We start from the raw sequence: 19,433 nt of genomic DNA, 5'->3' as shown, positions 1-19,433 counted from the left end.
CGCAGGAAGATCGCAAGTTCGAGATCAGCCTCGACAACTTAGTGTGACCCTGTCTCAATACATAAATAAATAAATAAAGCGAGCTCCCGCCCCTGCTCGCTGTGGGTGCCCGCTGGGCAGCTACGGGTACTGCGCTAGGGCCAGGGTCCCGCCACCCGCGCGCCCAGCAGAGCATGATCCGCTCCCTCCGACGCCGCCCGGGTGCAGCGGGGGACTTTGGAGGCTGTGAGCCACCTCCCAGGGCTCCGCAGCTCAGTCTCCGCCGCGCGGCTCGGCCTCCAGGGCAGACCACACAGGGTCTCCGGGGCTCTGCAGATGAGCCTCCGCCAGGCGCTGGGAGAGCGGAGGGGAGGCGGGGCCGGCACCTGGGGCGGGGCCTGCGCCGGGGCGGGGTCTAGGGGCGGGGCTGCGGCCGGGACCTGAGCTCCGGGCGACAGCTCTCCTCCTTGGGGCCGCGACCTCGCCAGGCCGGAGAGACTGCCGCGCGCCGCGGGAGCGGAGCGATGGGTGAAAACGCTGGGCCAGGGCCCCTTAGACTAGACCCGGGCGGGGGAGGCCACGCGCGAGCACCCAGGTGCCCACCCATCTTCTCGGGCCCGTGAGCAGGGACAGTGACCGCCCCCGCACTCCTGAGTGTCGAAGCTTCTTCATCTGCTGTCCCGGGAGCTAGCCGAGCCAGACCAGCTGGAGGGTGGGCGCCCACGCTGCCTCGCGTGGCCGCCCAGGGTCTCGGGAGGAGAGAAGTGTGGGTATCTGGGGGCGCAGAGGTCTCCAGCCCGGCAGGGGGAGCCCACGGGGGAAAATGTCAGCGCCGGGCCAGACCAGAGCAGGGTAGGCCCGAGGCAGCGCGGTGCTGGGCGGTAGCGCCCGGGGCGTGGAGTGGTGCTGCCAGCTCCAGACCCGCTGTGCATCGCGTTCCCCTGCACGACCTTGGGCATGAAGTAGACCTCCTGCTGTGTGAAGCGATGTTGTGGGGAGTGGAGAGTTCGCTGTGTCAGGTGCCCAGCACCCACGTGGCCCTCAGTAAAGGCTGAACCCCGTCTGTCCAAAGTTTTCATTTCCAAGCCTCCAGTTATCCGAGGTCCAAAAATATCCAATAGCAACTCCAGTTTGAAATTGCCCACTATTGTGAGTAACGTGATAAAATCCAGCTGCCTGAACGGGACTCACCTTCACCTTTTGTCTCTCCTAAGGTATTTTGAGAGAAAGAGAAAGAGAGAGAGATCAGTCGCATAACTTTTGTTTGCTGCCCTGGGATTGAAACTAATTGGCTCTTGCTGGTGATGCTCTACCACCCAGCTGCATCCACCAGTGCCCTCCACCTGTTGTACTGGCGTTATTTATTTTATTTTATTTTCACTAAGTTACCCAGGCTGTCCTCAAACTTAGGATCGTCGTCCTCAGCCTCCTAAGTAGCTGGGGGTTACATGTGTGTGATATCTTACCCTGCTCCACATAACTTTTAATACAGTATATTGTTATAACTGTTTTATTTTATTATTAATCTTTTTCTCTCTTTTTTTGGGGAGTCCTGGGGATTGAACTCAAGAGTACTCTACCATTGAGATCTAGCTCTTGTTTTTGTTTTTTGTTACTGGAGATTGAATCCAGGGAGCCACATCCCCAGGCTTATAACTAACTATCCCTCCCTCCCTCCCTCCCTCCCTCCCTCCCTTCCTTCCTTCCTTCCTTCCTTCCTTCCCTCCTTCTTCTTTTGTGCTGAGGATTGAACCCAGTGCCCCAGGCATGCCAGGAGAGCGCACTACCACTTGAGCCACATCCCCAGCCCCAACTTTATTTATTTTTATGTGGTGCTAAGGATCGAACCCAATGTCTCACATGTGCAAGGCAAATGCTCTACCACTGAGCCACAACCCCAGCCCTCATTGAGTTTCTTAGGGCCTCACTAAATTGCTGACCTGGCTTTGAACTTGCAATCCCCCTGCCTCATCCTCCCGAGCCACTGGGATTACAGGTGTGCACCACCATGCCTGGTATCCCTAGCTCTTTTTAATTTTAAGGCAGTGAATTGCCAAGGCTGGCCTTGAACTTTTGATCCTCCTGCCTCAGCCTCTGGAGTCCTCAGGATTATAGGCATGTGCCACCATGCCCAGACTTTACCCCACTTTTACAGAAAAGGAAATTGGGACACAGAGACATTTCAGGAACTTGCCCAGGGTCACACAGCTAATTAGTGGTGGATCCAGGCCACCCAAACCCCAGCCCACTCTCCAGTTCTGCCCCGGTACAAATGGGTGCATTCTACCAAGCCTGCCAAGGCTTTCTCTCCCTCCTCTGGGTATCTGCACACCCACGTCTGGCAGGGGTCCAGCAGGGGCCAGGGCAGGGGTCAGTGGTGCTCATGTCCTGGGAACACTGGGCCTAGATGAGGGCCCAGGAAGGGCTGGCTTCATGAACAAACTAGTGAACAAATGAATGTCGTGGGTCCTTCAGGTCTGCTCTCAGAGCTCAAGCTGACAGTGCCCTGGGGCCACATTGCTGCCAAAGCCTGGGGCTCCCTGCGGGGCCCCCCAGTTCTGTGCCTGCATGGCTGGCTGGACAATGCCAACTCCTTCGACAGACTCATCCCTCTCCTCCCACAAGGTAGGGCAGGGGTGAAGGGAAGCTGAGGGGCCGCCTGCAGTGAGAAGCGGCTGATGGGGACCCTTCTCCTGCCCTTATCTCTGGCCCAGACTTCTATTACGTTGCCATGGATTTCGGAGGTCATGGGCTCTCGTCCCATTACGGCCCAGGTGCCCCGTATTACCACCAAAACTTTGTGAATGAGGTCCGGCGAGTCGTGGCAGGTGAGCAGGAGGCCGGGGTGTGGGGGTGCCCTGGGATGCGCCCTCTGTGCTTGCAGCTGGGTGTGGCTCTGGTCTGGCCCCAGTTCCACCAGCAATTCTTGGGTGGAACTGGGGAGAAAGCTCTTCTCCAGGAAGAGCTCCGTTCCTCCAGTGCCCCCCTAAACTGGTCTCCTGGGGGAGAGGGATTTTCCCAAGCCTGGGACAGCAAGAAAGAGGCCCGTGGGGGCGCCATCCAGACCTCCTGCTTTATGTATTTTCAGCCTTGAAATGGAGCCGTTTCTCTCTCATGGGCCACAGTTTCGGTGAGTACCCTTTGACCAGCGACTGACTGGCCTCTTGCAGGGGCTGTGGGAGCCCAGGAGTTGGCACCTGCTTCCTTTCTCTGCACCTCTGAGAACCGCAGAGACACAGATATCTTGGACATTGACCTTTGGCCTCTGTGCCCTCTGACCTCAGACATGTGGCTCAAAGGTGGCTATTCTCTGACCTGATGAGGGAGAGGTGGCCCCATGAGTGGACATGTCTGGAAGGGGTCTGATGAGCCAGGGGAGGGGGCCTGAGTTTGAGAAACAAAGCCCTGGCTGGAGCCAGGGTATGTCTGCTGACTGCTCCTTTGTCCTCTTTTTGTCCCCAGGAGGCTTTGTAGGCAGCATGGTGAGTAGATGGCTTTGCTCTGGCCACCTGAAGTGGTGGGAGTGGGGGAAGCAGGAGGAGGAAGTTCCCCCGGACAGGAAGGGCCTCCTCACGGTTCCGTAGGGGCCTCTCGGCAGCCGGACAGCACATCATGGTAGTAGTCGCCCTCGTGAGGAAGTTGGTGTCAGGAAGTGGAGACTCCTGATAGAGTTCAGAGTTCCCACATTCCCGCCCATCAAGGGGACCCTGGAGTCCAGCTGTCACCAGGGTCTGGAGCTGGGTGCGGGTGCAGACTTGGGGGGTCCAGGGGAGGAGCCTGAAGGGACAGAGGGTTCTCACTCTGACCTCTTGGGGGCCCCTTCGCCCAACCAAAGCCTTTTCAGGAAGCGCAGGGGAGAGCTGTGTCCTCGCTCGGCTCACCCTCCCCTTTCTGTTCATCTAGTTTTCCTGCATCTTCCCTGAGATGGTGGATAAACTTATCTTGTTGGACGGGACGCCGTTTGCCATGGACACTGATGTAAGGAGGGGGCTTCGTGCCGGCTGCCATGGGAAGCCCCAGGCCCGGCTGGTGCCCTCAGCCCTGTCTCCTTTGGTAGATCAGGGAAGCTGGAGGAGGTGGCGGGGTGGACCGGGTCGGGGAACCTTCACAGAGGGGAGCAGTCCATGCTTGTACCCAGGAGTGGTCAGGGGAGGGCCCGTGGAACCCTGTGTGTGTCCTGGGAGCCACAGAAGGCAGGTGGATCGTGGGAGGGCGGGGTGGAAGAGGAGAGGAACTGCAGGTTGAGGAAGTGCGGAGGACACAGCCCGTGAGCCCACGACACTCACGCTCAGCCAGATTACTTTGTGCCATGCACACTTGCACAACCACACAGAGCACACTCGAGTGTGGACTGACCAGAAAAGTACTGACCCCTCCAGCTACCACCACCAATAACAGCCAGTGCTGTCCCTTTATCTGAGACCTGGCTCTGTGGTTTACGATCTGTGTAGCCCCAGGCAAGTCACTTGGCCTTTCTGAGCCTCAGTGTCCTCACCTATAAAATGAGAAGTTGCACTTAGTGCTCTCGGAGATCCCTGCCCGCTCTGGTGGTCTGCTGTTCTCTTTCGGAAGGCTCAGCTCTTGGTGGTGACACATCTATTTCATCAGTTTCAGTTTTCTTATCTGTAAAATGACCACAGTTCTGCAAGGGCAAGAACATATCTTTTTATCGCCATGTCCCGGGGCCATGCTTAGTAGTAGGTGCTCAGTAAGAGCCCTTTGCATGAACCGTGGGCAACTCGCGGACCGCCAGGACTGACCTGCTTTCTTCCTGTATTTCCCCATTGATGGGACAGACAGCACCCAGGGCCCCCTCCTGAGGCTGGGTGAGCGCTTGGGTCTCCCTGTCCCCTATTCTCAGGTGGGAGTGGGAGGGCCTGGCTCCACACCCCCTCGCCAGCGCTCCCACCAGCTGGCGTGGTGGCATTAGTTGAACCAAGTGAAGTCGCCCACCCTTGGTGGTCATGACTGATCCTCTGATATGTCTTTACAATGCACCTAACAGAGATGTCCTTCCTTCTCCATCATCCAACCTGGTCCCTGCAATGTCCCTGCAGGCAGGGTTGAACTGGCCATGGCTGTCAGAGGACTCACTGGGTATCACTAGCAGGGGCCCAGTGAGCTGGGCCAGGGAGGGGACCCCTAGTCTCTAGCCTGGAGCCCTGCCTACCCAGCCAATGGCAACCCCTAGGAGATGGAGAACTTGCTGACCTACAAGCGGAGAGCCATAGAGCACGTGCTGCAGGTGGAGGCCTCCCAGAAGCCCCCGCGTGTGGTCAGCCCGGAGGAGATGCTGCAGGGGTGGGTGTTGGGAGAGGTGGGGAGGGAGGCTGGGGCACTGCAGGGCACCCTGGGAGGAACCCTCTGCCACCCAGGGAAGACTCTTCCCACCCATAGTTCCACACAGACCTCTGTCTTCCTGTGGTTGCCCTGAGCACCAGCCTCCTGGTGGACGCCCCAGAGGGGCTCTATCTGCCTTTGTTCCATCCTAGGCGTTAAGCCATGACTGCCACCCTGCTCCAGTGGCCCTCCCGTCTACACACACACACACACACACACACACACACACTCACTCACTCTCCCTCCCTCCCCCTTCCTTGCTCTCCCTCCCTTCCTCTCCCTCCCTCCCCTTCCCTCCTTCTCTCTCCCTCCTCCTCCCTCCCTCTCTCTCCCTCCTCTTCCCTTCCTCTCCCTCCCTCCCCTTCCCTCCTTCTCTCTCCCTCCTCCTCCCTCCCTCTCTCTCCCTCCTCCTCCCTTACTCTCTCTCTCTCCCTCTCTCTCCCTCCTTCTCCCTTACTCTCCCTCTCTCCCTCCCTCCCTCTCTCTCCCTCTCTCTCCCTCCCTCTCTCTCTCTCTCCCTCCCTCCTCCTCCCTTCCTCTCCCTCCCTCCCCCTCCCTTCCTCTCCCTCTCTCCCCCTCCCTCCCCCTCTCTCCCTCCCACTCCCTACCCTGCCATCACCCTTCCTCACATAGTCTTCCCTCCTAGCTTCTAAGACTGCAGCTCCCCCAGCCTGACCTGTGATCCTCCCCTGCACCTCGCTGGCCTCCCCACTCCTGCTTCAGCCTCAGTGGGCTGCTTCCCTCTGGAAGCCAGCCATAACTACCCTTCCTTCCCTGGAGGTGACTGCCCTGTCCTGCTGACTCCCTGTCTCCTCATTGGCCAGGAGCCCCACAACCATGGATGGGGACTGTGGCCATTTGGTAACATCTGTCTGTCCTGCTCCTAGCAGTGTGCCCAGGGGTCAGGGCTCACAGTACTTACCATCTAGAGTGGAAACACACACTCATATTCATAGGACACGTAGCGACATGCTGGCACAACACACTGGCACGGCCTGCGGCACCCAGGCGCGTCCTTCCTGGGTGCCTCCCTTTCACCACCCTGCTCCCCTCTCCATCTGGCCCCTGGGCCGGCCGTGGCCTTCAGCATCCCTCTGTCCCCCCCCAGGTTCCTGAAGAACAACAGCCATGTGGGTGAGGAGTGCGGGAAACTCCTCCTGCAGAGAGGAACCACCCAAGGGGCCACAGGTAAAGGTCTCCCTCTCCAAGCTTTGTGGACTGTCACTGGCATGGCATCGAGGACTTGCATGGACCAGGCATGATACTTAGTGCTTAGTGCTTTGCAAACACGTCCGGGCTGCATTCAGGTCGTGAGCACCATCTGTTGGACTTGTGCAGTTTAAACAAAAACATTGGGGGAGGGGATAGGTCACCTGTATTTAAAATAGTAAGATTTTATGTAGAAATACAAATTCTGCTTTCTTTTGAAAAGTTGGGAGATCTGGCAACACATTCTGTTCCCTACAGACAAGGAGTAGCCCCACAGAAGCCCCTCTCCCTGTGAACAGGCACTGTGCCCACTCTGCCAGGCTTTTGCTGGCATCTGTGTCGGTGACCTCAGGAGGTCCCAGCAGAGGCCTTTGGGTTTTGGGGATTGGCTAACTTCACTTAGCATTATCTTCTCCAACTTCATCCATTTAGCTGCAAATGCCATAGTTTTATTCTCCTTTAATCCTGTGTAATATTCCATTTTGTATATGTACCACATTTTCTTTATCCATTCATCTACTGAAGGGCATCTAGATTGGTCCCACAGTTTAGCTGTTGTGAATTGTGCTACTGTAAACACTGATGTGGCTGTGTCCCTGTAGTATGTTGTTTTTAAGTCCTTTGGGTATAAACCTAGGAGTGAGATAGCTGGGTCAAATGGTGGTTCCATTCCCAATTTTCCATAGTGCTTTCCCTATTGGCTGCACCAATTTGCAGTCCCACCAGCAATGTATGAGTGTGCCTTTTCCCCCACATCCTCGCCAACACTTATTGTTGTTTGTACTCTTAACAGCTGCCATTCTGACTGGAGTGAAGTGAAATCTTAGTGTAGTTTTGATTTGCATTTTTCTAATTGCTAGAGATGATGAACATTTTTTCATATATTTGTTGATAAATTGTGTATCATCTTCTGAGAAGTGTCTGTTCAGTTCCTTGGCCCATTTATTAATTGGCTTATTTGTCTTTTTGGTGTTTAGCTTTTTGAGTTCTTTATATACCCTAGAATTACTGCTCTGTTTGATGTGCAACTGGTAAAAATTTGTTCCCAAGCTGTAGGCTCTCTGTTCACTTCACTGATTGTTTCTTTTGCTGAGAAGCTATTTAGTTTGAATCCATCCCATTTAATTCTTGATTTTTTTAATATTTATTTTTAGTGGGGCTGGGGATGTGGCTCAAGCGGTAGCGCGCTCTCCTGGCATGCGTGAGGCCCGGGTTCGATCCTCAGCACCACATACCAACAAAGATGTTGTGTCCGCCAATAACTAAAAAATAAATATTAAAAAAAATATATTTATTTTTAGGTGTAAATGGACACAACACAATGCATTTTATTTTTATATGGTGCTGAGGATCGAGCCTGGGCCCCACCCATGTTAGAGGAGCGCTCTGCGCTGAGCTACAATCCCAGCCCTTAATTTTTGACTTTAATTCTGGCACTGTAGGAGTCTTATTAAGGAAGTAGGGGCCTAATCTGACATGGGAAATTTGGGCCTACTTTTTCTATTAGACGCAGGGTGAGACCCAAATCTTGATCTGCAACTATGAAAGGAAGGAGGCAGAAGACAGGGAAGTGGACCAGCCCCAGGAGGGCTGGAATTGACTAGCGTGGGTCCTCAGGAATCAGGGTCCCTTGGTTTACGTGTGTGGACACCAGGGCCAGAGGGCTCTGCGGCCTTTGAGGGCATCCGTCCATTCGCACATTCAGCACATCTGACATACCAGCCTGAGCCCCCACCCTGAGCGGGCCGCGCTGCCTCACGCAGTGGGTGAGAGGGTGGGCAGAAATAGAGAAGCAGCCCAGCTCCCGCCCTCACAGAGCTCCCAGCTGGCGGGCAGCTGACAGGAAGTAACCACCACCCACCCACACACTGTTGGCCCAAGCAGCTGGGTCCTGCCTGGTGCTGCTCAGTGATGGGCAGAATGGATCCTTGGAAAGGCTGGAGGACGTGGCGTCGGACCTCAGGCCATAGGAGACGGTGCTACCCTCTGAGATAACCCCCTTTTTGATGTATGTTCCTATCCTTCGAGCTGCTAGAGCCTCGGGAGGAGGAAGATGGACCTTGGTGGGCTCTGGTCCTGCCAGGCAGTGAGGGCATCATGGTGAAAACCCAGAGAGCCAGGGGCCGCTGCCTGGGATTCAAGAGGCTGGGGTGATCTGTGGGTGTAGCAACCAGAACCTCCCAGGCACAGGGTCCTTCTAAGCATGCGGAGACACAAAGCCCTGGTTAGAACCTCTATCAACAATTAAACATTAGGGCTGGGGATGGGGCTCAAGCGGTAGCGAGCTCGCCTGGCATGCGTGCGGCCCGGGTTCGATCCCCAGCACCACATACCAACAAAGATGTTGTGTCCGCTGAGAACTGAAGAATAAATATTAAAAATTCTCTCTCTCTCTCTCTCTCTCTCTCTCTCTCTCTCTCTCTCTCTCTCTCTCTCTCTCTCCTCTCACTCTCTCTTTAAAAAAAAAAACAATTAAACATTACATTTATCATCTAAGAGTTCCATAATCTCTAATTAGAGTGGAAAACATAATAATTACGGAAAATATCTCTCCTTCATGTCTCTGTGATTGTTTCTTCCTCAGAGAGCCACATCCATGTTCAAATGTTGGCTTTCCAGCAAGGAGGCCTATCCCCGCCCTACTTCTTGGACATCCCTGGGGGTCATGGCTTTTCCAAAGGGGCTGGGCAGAGGTGTCCACCTAGACATGATTTTAGTTTCATTTTTCAATTTAATATTAACTTTTTTTTTTTAGCACATACTAAGTCACAGGAATAGAAAATCTCACAGTCTCGTTGTTCCCATCCATCTTTTTCCTCATCTCACCTGCAAGTTAATCCCCCTTCTGAGCTTTTTCACATTCATCTTGATCTGCTTTCTGTTGCTCTAACAAAATACCTGAGGCCAGGAAATTTATAAATAATAGAAATGTAGGGGCTAGGGCCTAGCTCGGTAGTGATTGCCAGGCATGGTTCAGTCAGAAGGAGATGAGGAGAAAAGAAGGTGCAAACGGACAGACTTCTTCCACTGTCCAGGTTCTGGAGCCGGGAAATCCAAGAGCACAGTGCAGGCATCTGCCCGGCATCTGGCGCGGGCCTTCTTGCTGCAGAGGGCATCACATGCAGGAGCGTCGGAGAGCGCTCCAATCAATCCTTTCATGAGGGTCACCTCCCAACGGTCCCCTCCAGATACCACTGACAGGTGAGATTGGGGACGAGACTTCCAAGACAGGAAATTTAGGACGTGCTCAAGCCACAGCGACATCCTTCCAGGCTTTCCTGGGTGGAGCACAGGACTCCCCTCCACTTGTGTGGCTGGTCGGCACCGGAGAGTCTCCTTGGAGGCCTCCCTGGTAGGAAACTGGAGGCTGGTCCCCATGTTCCCTAATGGTGTCAGGCTAACTTAGCAGTCACCTGAGGAGGGACACTGGCTGTGAGTGGTCTGTGCTGTCCCCTGGCCATGTGGATGTCTGCACAGCCAAGGACGAAGGCAGGCACACAGACCAGAACCCAAACTGAGGCACCTCTTCCCTGGCCAAGGTGAGCGCAGGGCCTCCAAGACATTGCCAGTGTCCTCACAGCTGCGCCTTGGTGTCCTCTCAGCCAACTCTGCTGGCTGAGAGGCCTGTGTCCCTGGATGTCACTTGTTTGGAATTTTGTCCATTTCCTAAGAACTGGTATCTTCCCGTAGTTGTAGCTCTGTCCTCCTTCTTGGGTAGGACCTGCGTTCCCTGCTTTTGCCCCTTGCCCTGCTCGACACCTGTATCTCAGTTTGAAGACATTTTCATCTGTGGGGAGACTGGATTGCAAATACCTTCCCCTGGGTTTTATTTTCTTTTGTCTTTAAGGTAGTTTCTTTTTTTTTTTTCCTTCTTGCAATGAAGAATATTTTTATTACAATTGAATCTATGACTTTTTTATGGCCTCTGAATTTTGAGTTGTAGTTAAAAGCTCATGTTTGAGTCTAATACTGTTTTGTGTTTAGTATTTGCATTTAAACATTTAATACTGTGTACTTATCTAGTGTAGAGAATGAGGTTTGGATCTGACCTTATCTTTTTCCAGATAGCTCCTCGGTTGCCTAACACCTTTATTCTTTTCTTTCTTTCTTTTTTTTTTTTTTTTGCCACTACTGGGACCAAATCCAATGTTTTTCATATGCCCTCAGCCCTTTATAAATTTTGAGACAGGCTCTCATTAAGTTGCTGAGACTGGCCTCGAACTTGTGATCCTCCTGCATCCGCCTCTTGAATAGCTGGATTACAAGTGTGCACCACTGCACCCAAATTCCATTCTATTCTTTCCTGTTATTTTTCCAAGTGAATGTTAGAATCAGGTAGTTAAGTTAAAAAAAAAAACAAACTTTGTTGGTATGTTATTTATATATACATTGAAATATTAACAAGTAATAATGTTAATAGTAATAACGTCTACTCATCATCCAACAAACAACAATAGAGAAGCATCCATTCCCTTGAGCCCTCCCAGCCTCTCCCGCCTGCGTATTCCTTCCACAAGCGCTCTGGGCCAGCTCCGTGTCGTGTGGGCCAGACTGTGTTCTCATGGAAGCTGTGGTCTAGCAGGGGAAAGAAGTGGCTTCATCAGTGATAGAGCACTTTAGATAGTGCCATGGTGGCCGAGGGTGGAGCTCAGGGGTGTAGCAATGGAGAAAATCAATCAGAGGGGCCTAGGAAGGCCCGGGCGAGGTGTGTGCAACTTTGAACAGGAGGGCTGCTGGTAGGTGGCATTTGACTAAAACTTGTAGAGAGGGAAGGGTGGCTTTATTTTCTCACCCATGTGGATGTCCGCAGCTCGCGTACCCCTCTCCCCTGCTAAGAAGGTCCCCTTCTTCCCCCCCCACCAGCCCTGGGCAGCTTCCAAGGTGGCGCTTACCCACTGTGCAGCAGGGGATGCTCCGAACCCCCAGTCCCCACGTGGGTGTTCTCCCTGTGGCACTGTCCAGGCGTGGCGCTGCCACCGTTCATCCTTCCTAGGTGGGGCAGAAAGCCGAGTCACTGCCTGAAGGCGGTGGCCCGCGGCCTCAGTGCCTCCAATGTCTGTTTCACTTTCCCTTCAGCAGGGAGTGACGTGATTCTTAGCTGTCTGCTGCTTCTTTCTCCGTTTCCCAGGGGGGTTTTCTGATGTGCTCAGACTCGCTGTTCCCCCCCATCAGCACCGCCCTGTGGGGTGGCCTGACTCCCGTGGGCTCTGTGGTCAGGCTCTGCTCCCACAGAATCCCAAGACTGGAGTCCAGGGCTGGCCCAGGGCCGCAGCGGTGGCCTCACCAGCCCAGGGGGTAGAAATGTCCCAGCTGAGGAGGCCCCAGGGGAGCGGCGGTGAGCCCCTCCGACTCAGACCACTGAGGACCCTGCCTTGTGCCTCTCCAGGTGTGGTGCTGAACAGAGACCGGAGGATCTCTTGGGTGAGTGCTGCCGTCCTCCAGCTCCTTCCTGGCTTGCCTGCTGCCGGGTGTTGGTTTTAAGTTGTTCTTCAATGATGCACCTAATATAGACATACACAGTATTCGTCCTTTTAACCGCCTGTGAGGAAGCAGCTGAGTGGAAGTGGTAACCTCTAATTTTGTTTCCAGTCTCCTGGGTTTGCCTATTAGGCACCTCTAAGGGGGATTGTGCCACGTTTGTCCTGTGTCTGGCTTCTTTTTTAGTTGTAGATAGACACAATATCTTTGTTTATTTATTTATATGTGGTACTGAGGATCAAACCCAGAGCCTCACACCTACAAGGCAAGCGCTCTACCACTGAGCTACAGGCCCAGCCCCCAAATCTCCTTTTTAAGGCTGAATAGTATTCCATTGTGTATTCCACATTTTCTGTATCACTCATCTGTTGACCCACACCTGGGCTTCCACCCTTGGGCTACTGTCGATAATGCTGCTGTGAACATGGGGGTATAAGTGTCCATTTGGGTCCCCGCTCTCAGTTCTCTTGGCTATACCAGAGTGGGACTGCTGGGGCACACAGTGACTCTCTGTTTAACCTTTTTCAAAACAATATTTTTATTAGTTGTTGATGAACCTTTATTTTATTATACACATGAGGTGCTGAGAATCGAACCCAGTGCCTCTCACCTGCCAGGCAAGCGCTCTGCCACTGAGCCCCAGCCCAGCCCTCTGTTTAACCTTTTGAGAAACCACAGAATCGCTGATCCCTGCAGTTGCAGAGGGTCTTCTGCAGGCTCCTCCTCCACCGACACTCATCTTGCCTGTTTTTGAGGATGGTGTCCTAGTAGCTGTGCAAGTGCCTCCTCACTGCGGTTTTGACTTGCATTTCTCTGCTGACTAGTGTTGTGAACACCTTGCTGTGTGCTACTGGCCACTTGTCTTCTTTGGTCCATTTTTAAATTGGATTGTGTGGGGTTTTGTTGTTGTTTTAGTTCTGGATCTTAATTCCTTATGAGATATATGACTTGCAAATATTTCCTCCTACTCAATAGCCTATTATTTTTTTGGGGGGGGGGGCGGTTCCAGGGTTTGAACCCAGAGGTTTTTAACCACTGAGCCTCTTCCCCAATGCTTTTTTATATTCTGTTTAGAGACAGGGTCTCCCTAAGTTGCTAAAGGACCTGGCTAAATCATTGAGACTGGCTTTGAACTCACAATCCTCCTGCCTCAGCCTCCTGAGCCACTGGGATTACAGGCCACTACACCTGGCCTCTTCACTTTTTTTTTCCTAGTATTTTTAATTGTAGGTGGACACAATACCTTTTTACTTATTTTTACATGGTGTTGAGGATGGAGCCCAGTGCCTCACACGTGTGAGGCAAGTGCTCCACCACTGAGCCACTTTCTTGATGCACAAAAGTTCTAATTAGGGCTGGGGCTAGGGTGAGAGGTAGAGTGCTTGCCTGTGTGAGGCACTGGGTTCAATTCTCAGCACTGCATATCAATAAGTAAAAAAATAAAGGTCCATTGACAACAAAAAAAAATTTTTTTAAAGTTCTAATTTTTTTTTTTGGGGGGGGTGTCTTTTTTGTTTATTTTTGGTGATTGAACCTAGGGGCTCTTAACCACATCCCCAGTACTTTTTGTTTGAGAGAGGGTCTTGCTAGTTGCTGAGGCTGACCTCGAACTTGCCAATCCTCCTGCCTTAGCCTCCCAAGTCAATGGGATTTCAGGTGTGTGCCACCAAGTCCAGTTATTTATTTTTGGTACCCAGGATTGAACCCAGGGGTGCTTAACCACATCCCCATCCCTTTTGTGTATTTTATTTATTTATTTTTTTTAAAGAGAGAGAGAGAAAATTTTTTAATATTTATTTTTTAGTTATTGGCGGACACAACACCTTTGTTTGTCTGTGGTGCTGAGTATCGAACCCGGGCCGCACGCATGCCAGGCGAGCGCGCTACTGCTTGAGTCACATCCCCAGCCCCTGTGTATTCTATTTAGAGACAGGGTCTTACTAAGTTGCTTCAGCCTTGCTAAGTTGCTGAGGCTGGCTTTGATCTTCCTGCCCCAGTCTCTTAAGCTGCTGGTATTAGAGGCACACACAACTGTGCATGGCTCTAATTTTTTTGCGGGGGGAGTGTACTGGGATTGAACCCAGGGCCTCACACATGCTAGGCAAGGGCTCTACCATCAAGCCACATATCCAGCCCCATCTGATTTGATGAAGTCCAATTTATTTTTGTTATCATCTGTGCTTTTGATATCATGTCCATAGCAGCATTGCCAAATACAGTATCATGAAGGATTTTCTTATTTTCTTCTTCTTTTTGGGGGGAGAGTGTGGGTGCTGGAGATTGAACACAGGGCCTTGTGCATGCAAGGCAAGTACTCTACCAACCGAGCTACATCCCCAGTCCTCAATGTTTCCTTCTAAATAAGTTCTATAGTTTCAGCTCTTAAGTTTAGATCTTTGATGTATCGGAACCACTTTTCTAAATAGTTTTTCCGAATGTTTCAGAAGATTCTGAAGTGTGACATGTCCATAATTAAATTTATACTTTTCTTAGTAGGTTCCTTCGCCTACCCTGCCCCTAGCTATTTTTTTTTTTTTCTTGCAGTGCCGGGCATTGAACCCAGAGCCTTGCTCATGCTAGGCGAGCAGTGTACCACTGAGCTATACCCCAGCCTTTTTATTTTGAGACAGGTTCTCACTAAGTTGCTGAGGCTGGCAACTTATAATCCTCCTGTCTCAGTCTCCTGAGTTGCTGGGACTACAGGCATGTGCTATGCTCCTAGACCTCATTTATTTTCTGTCTCAAATGACACATCACCATCTTCTAGGTTCCCAAGCAAAACGATGGCTGCCTGATGTTGGCCCAGTCCCGTACAGACTCCATGTCCTGTGTTGTTTCATTCCTGTTTTAGGGCTTTCTGTTATGTTTACATAAATGATTGCAGAGTGAAAGGAGCCAGCAACAAAAGGTGACTCTACTTGAAAAATCAACCCACAGGGCTGGAGGCCAGAGTAGTGCTCTCCTTAAAGAAAAGCCCTGGAGCAAGTTGGAGGGCAAGGGCCCATTGTCTTGGCCGAGTCAAGGTTACATGTGTATGTACACAGGGAAAGGCCATCAGGAGCTGACTGTCCAGCCTGGGCTTTGCTATAGGTTATACTTTAATTATTTTTAAAAACTGATCAGGAAATGAAGCTAACAAAATCTAAAAAGAGGTGTGGAGGAAGAGAGAGGGAAAAGACAGAAAGGGGAATGATACACCCAGCAGCCCCCTGGCCGCAGATGCTCTCATGGAGAAAGGGCCTGTTGCTGGTTGGGAAACTGCTGCAGAAACATAAGCCTGTGTTGCTCCCACCTCCAGAGACACGAGTGGAGAGAATGTCCCTCCATCCCTCCCTGGGAGATCAAGTTAAATTCAGCGAGGGCCTCACTGTGCCCTGGAGCTAGACAGCCCCAATCTTAGCAAGAACAGGAGTGTTAGAGAGGCTCAGCCTGAGCTTGAGTCCTGGCGCCATCTCCTGTTAGCTGTCAGCTGTGACCAAGTTCCTGGCCTCTGGGATCTAGCCTGCCTTCTGGAAAGCGCTTGCTTTAATGTTTGCCTGAGTGTGGGCCTTGTGTAAGATGTGGAAACCTGCTTTGGGAAAAGCACCAGAGGTCGTTTTAGTCATGAAAAGCAGGAAATGGCTGGAAGAGCCTCAGGACAGAGTTTTTTGTGGCCATGACCAAATCCTCAGGATTTTTTTCCCCTTTTATGTGGTGCTGGGGCTGGAACGCAGGGCCTTGTACATGCTGGGCAAGGGCTCCACCACTGGGCGACACCCACAGTCCCCAGAGGGATTTTATGTTCATTGTGGTGGTGAAGAACCTTAAGGAAGGCTTACTGCCATCAGTCCTCAAGGGAGCTTTCTTGAATCGATCGAGGCACCTGTACTTCTCTGTCACCACATGCTGAGAGGTACAAACATGGACAAAATTTGAGAGCTCCTGTCTCTGAAAGTTCTCAGACTAGAGTGCCAGGCCAGTGGTGAGCCTCATGCAATAAAATTTTCTAGAAGCCCTAAGAGTAAAAAGAAAGCAGGGCTGGGGTTGTGACTCAAACGGAAGCGCGCTTGCCTGGCATGCGCGTGGCTCTGGGTTCGATCCTCAGCACCACATAAAAATGAAATAAAGATGTTGTGTCCACTGAAAACTAAAAAATAAATATTAAAAAATTCTCTAAAAAAAAGCAGGCAAATTAATCGTGGTTCTGGGGACCAAGCAGAGGGCTAGCACATACTAGGCAAGCTCTATTCCACAGAGCTACCTGCCCCAGACCAACTGTAATATTTTTATTTAACTCATCCAAGATGCTGTCATTTCAAGACATGATTGACATCAAAGTTGTTATTTTTCCAGTTGAGTCCCAAACCCAGCAGCATTTCACAACAGGGCACCTCAATAGCCCTAGGACTGGTGGTCACAGCACTGGACAACACAGCCTAGACACACTCAGTGGTCATGACAGGATGGTCAGGGCTGTGGTGGAAGCCAGCAGAGGCTGGGGTGAAGTCACTCTGCACTGTGATCCAAGCAAGTTCCTTTCTCGTGGAGAGGTCTCATGAAGGTCCGGGGCTCTGTCTGGTGTCCAGGTGACAAGGTACAGGGCAGCCTGTGTAGTAAGAAGGGGGCTGTGAGGACCACACCTCAGTTCTAAGATCTAGGTCCAGAAGTACCCTGAGTCACTTCCCTGCCTTCAGTCAAATGGCCACACAGCTGAAAAGGGCTCAGGCAACAGTCTGGCCGGCAGCCATGAGCCAGGGAGGAGACAAGAACAGATGTGGGAAAGTGGGAGGCCTGGCAGAGGTGCCATGGTGGGGCTGGGCTTGGTCTGGAGCAGGTGCTGAGGTGACCTCACCAGGACCAGGACTGCAGGGCTCCTTGCCACAAGGATTCACCCTGGCTTTGTCCCTACAGCCGCAGTACAGCTTTGACTTCGTCAGCAGGGAGGTGTTCACGAACTCCATCCAGCAGCTGCAGGCCCGCGTCCTGCTTGTCAAGTAAGTCGGACCCACCACCCTTCAGTGGTTGGCACCAGCCACCCCCATCATAAGTCAGCTTCCCCAGACACCTGTGGGAAGGTGTGCGGTCTTCCTGGGGAAACCTGAGGTGCCGTGGTTCTTTGGAGGCTTTGACTTTCCGTTGGTGCACAAGTAGAAACTGCACTTGGGACTCTGTACTTTTCCTGAGCTAGCAACACGCAACCTCATTCTCCCGACACTGGGCAGTGGCAGCACCCAGTAGGCCCTGAGATCACAGGGAAACTAGCAGCACCTACAGTGCTTGGGTGTTTGGCAGGCTTGGCGTAATCGAGGCATTTTCCACCTGCCATGGAGCCATAGGGACATAACCCGACCATGAACTGAGGCGAATCTGTACTAAAACCATTAAGTGGTACATTTTCAATAGGATGACTGTATGGTGGGTATGTTGTAGCTCAACAAATCTTAAAAAATAAAGCAAAGCCTGACCTTAGGTGGGCACAGTGGCATACTCCTGTAATCCTAGTGACCAGGAGGCTAAGGCAGGAGGATCACAACTTTCAGGCCAGCTGCAGCAACTTGGCAAGACCCTGTCTGAAAATAAAAAATAAAAAGGGGTGCAGATGTAGCCCAGTAGTAAAGCACTTAAGCTCAATATCCAGCCCCAGCATTCAGTGGCTGTGACCCTGGGCAGTCATGTAACCCTGACCCCCCGAAAAGTCAGTCTGGCCTGTGGCTCATACTGAATGACTGTGCTCAATAAATCTAAGCTTAAAGGGAACCAGCTGTGGGAAAGTCAGAGGTAGCAGGTAGCCCAGACCTGGTGTCTTCCAAGGCATTGCTGGGAGGCAGGGTCCAAGGGGTAACCCATTTCTTCTTGCTTCCAGAGCAGCACAAGGATACAGTGATGTGAGACGGGAGGATGGTGCCAACACGGAGACCCTGATGTTTATGCTGGACACAATGAGATCCATCCTAAAAGAGGTAACAGCTGGGCACTGTGGTGCATACCACCAATCCCCGCAGCCTGTGAGGCTGAAGCAAATCACAAGTTCAAAGCTAGCCTGAGCAACTTAGGGAGACCGTCTCAAAAAAGGACTAAGGATGTAGGTCTGAAGCCTGGAGACAGGAGGGCAGAGAGCACTGTAGGAAGCAGTGCATCCCTGGTTCAAATGCTACTACCTTTAAAAAAAAAAAAAAAAAAAAAAAAAAAGGCAACATGTGGAGGCTCAGGGAGCTGGTGTCCAGGCCATGCTCACCTGCCCAGGCCCACGTGTCCTGGGGAACTAGTGGCCTCAATCCCCACTGTGGCCAGTCCAAGTTCAGGCAAGAGGCCTTTCATTAGCACAATCTTCTAGTTTTATTGTTCTCACATGTGTCCCCTAGGCCAGGCACAACTCGGCCCATCTGCCACAGCCCCACTCGCCTCCACTAGTCCTGCTAGTGGGTGGGGCTTGTGCTATGACCCGGACCCCTGGGAGCACCAACACTTTGTGATCATTATCCACACAAATACCCAAGTCTGGGGCAACTGTACCCCCTCACAAAAGGGCAGCCCTCCCATGGGTGCAGGTGAGAGCTGTGGCCAGGCCTCCCTGGTTGGTGTTCCCTCAGGGACTTGCCAGTGCTATGACCTCACTTCTCCAGGGGACCTCACCTGTCAGGATCACCGGCAACCCTGACAGAGGCCTTCCCCCACTCAGTGCTACAGCTTCACAACTCAGATGGTCCTCAACCCAGGTGGCCTGAGTCCCTAGGGTCTGAGGAGCCCCAGCATGCTGGGAACACTGGGATCCCCAGGGAGTGCCTGGCCCACTGGGAAGCAGTAGGCCAAGGGAGGGCACAATTGAGTTCCTGGGCTCAATGGCCACAGGTGGGCACTGCTGCTTCCTTTGGCCACACCTCACGACCCTCCCTTCCTCCAGCGGTTCCAGTTTGTTCAAATCCCCGGCAACCATTATGTCCACATGAATGCTCCCCACCTCGTGGCCAACGTCGTCAGCCCCTTTTTACAGAGCAAACGCAGGATCCCGGCCCAGCTGTAGCCTGGGCCTGGGCTACGGACATCTCACTCTCACGCCAGTCAGCCTCCACGTGGCTGGCATGGTGGCAACAGGCCTTCCTGAAAACCAAGATGAACAGGAGAGAATCCTGTGATGGAGGTGGGGGAAGGGGCAAGATTCTGACATTAACATCTGAGACTTCAGGGGGACAGCATTTAGACTTAGGGTGTCCATTTTGTAGTTAATGACCTGTAGTGAGCTGCTACAGGCAGAAGGAAGCTTGCCTGTCATTTGGTGGCTTCTGAAGCCTTCTCCACTGCCAGCCTGGATACACAATAAAATGTTCTTGCCTTCCTCCTGCCTTCGAGGCTGTTCCATGGCCAGCAGGGGGTTCCGTTGAGGAGAAGGGGAGACACAAGCAGTTACTTGTTTTCCTGACAGGCAGGAACCACTTCTGAGGGCCACATCT

The 19,433-nt window shown here is 52.3% G+C and overlaps 1 protein-coding gene and 1 long non-coding RNA gene across 3 annotated transcripts; one reads left to right on the top strand and one right to left on the bottom strand.

Annotated features, from left to right (window-relative positions):
- The first annotated feature begins 415 nt into the window (after positions 1-415).
- On the top strand, positions 416-19,006 carry Serhl2 (serine hydrolase like 2). Of its 2 annotated transcripts, none has more exons than XR_003301330.2 (12): positions 416-507; positions 2,455-2,604; positions 2,694-2,807; positions 3,068-3,109; positions 3,442-3,461; positions 3,883-3,957; positions 5,171-5,280; positions 6,428-6,507; positions 9,564-9,729; positions 11,915-11,949; positions 16,897-16,979; positions 17,849-17,928. XR_003301330.2 is itself a non-coding variant. In XM_026394287.2 (12 exons), exons 1-12 carry the CDS (start codon positions 504-506, stop codon positions 19,004-19,006), a joined length of 930 nt encoding a protein of 309 aa, XP_026250072.1. In that variant the 5' UTR covers positions 416-503. The 2 variants fall into 2 exon arrangements, 1 of the variants encoding a protein (XP_026250072.1); XM_026394287.2 differs by lacking the exon at positions 9,564-9,729 and adding an exon at positions 18,887-19,006 and having other exon boundaries at positions 17,849-17,945.
- Positions 16,251-17,842, bottom strand: LOC144254800 (uncharacterized). Its single transcript, XR_013343593.1, has 2 exons — positions 17,451-17,842; positions 16,251-16,591 (listed from the first exon to the last, which is right to left on the bottom strand). It is a non-coding gene; the product is annotated as an uncharacterized LOC144254800 (long non-coding RNA).
- Positions 19,007-19,433: the final 427 nt, after the last annotated feature.

The sequence above is a fragment of the Urocitellus parryii genome, chromosome 5 (genome assembly GCF_045843805.1).
Source record: "Urocitellus parryii isolate mUroPar1 chromosome 5, mUroPar1.hap1, whole genome shotgun sequence".
Taxonomy (NCBI): domain Eukaryota; kingdom Metazoa; phylum Chordata; class Mammalia; order Rodentia; family Sciuridae; genus Urocitellus; species Urocitellus parryii.
The sequence above is the reverse complement of the archived record's forward strand: the minus strand, read 5'-3'. Positions and strand labels throughout refer to the sequence as shown.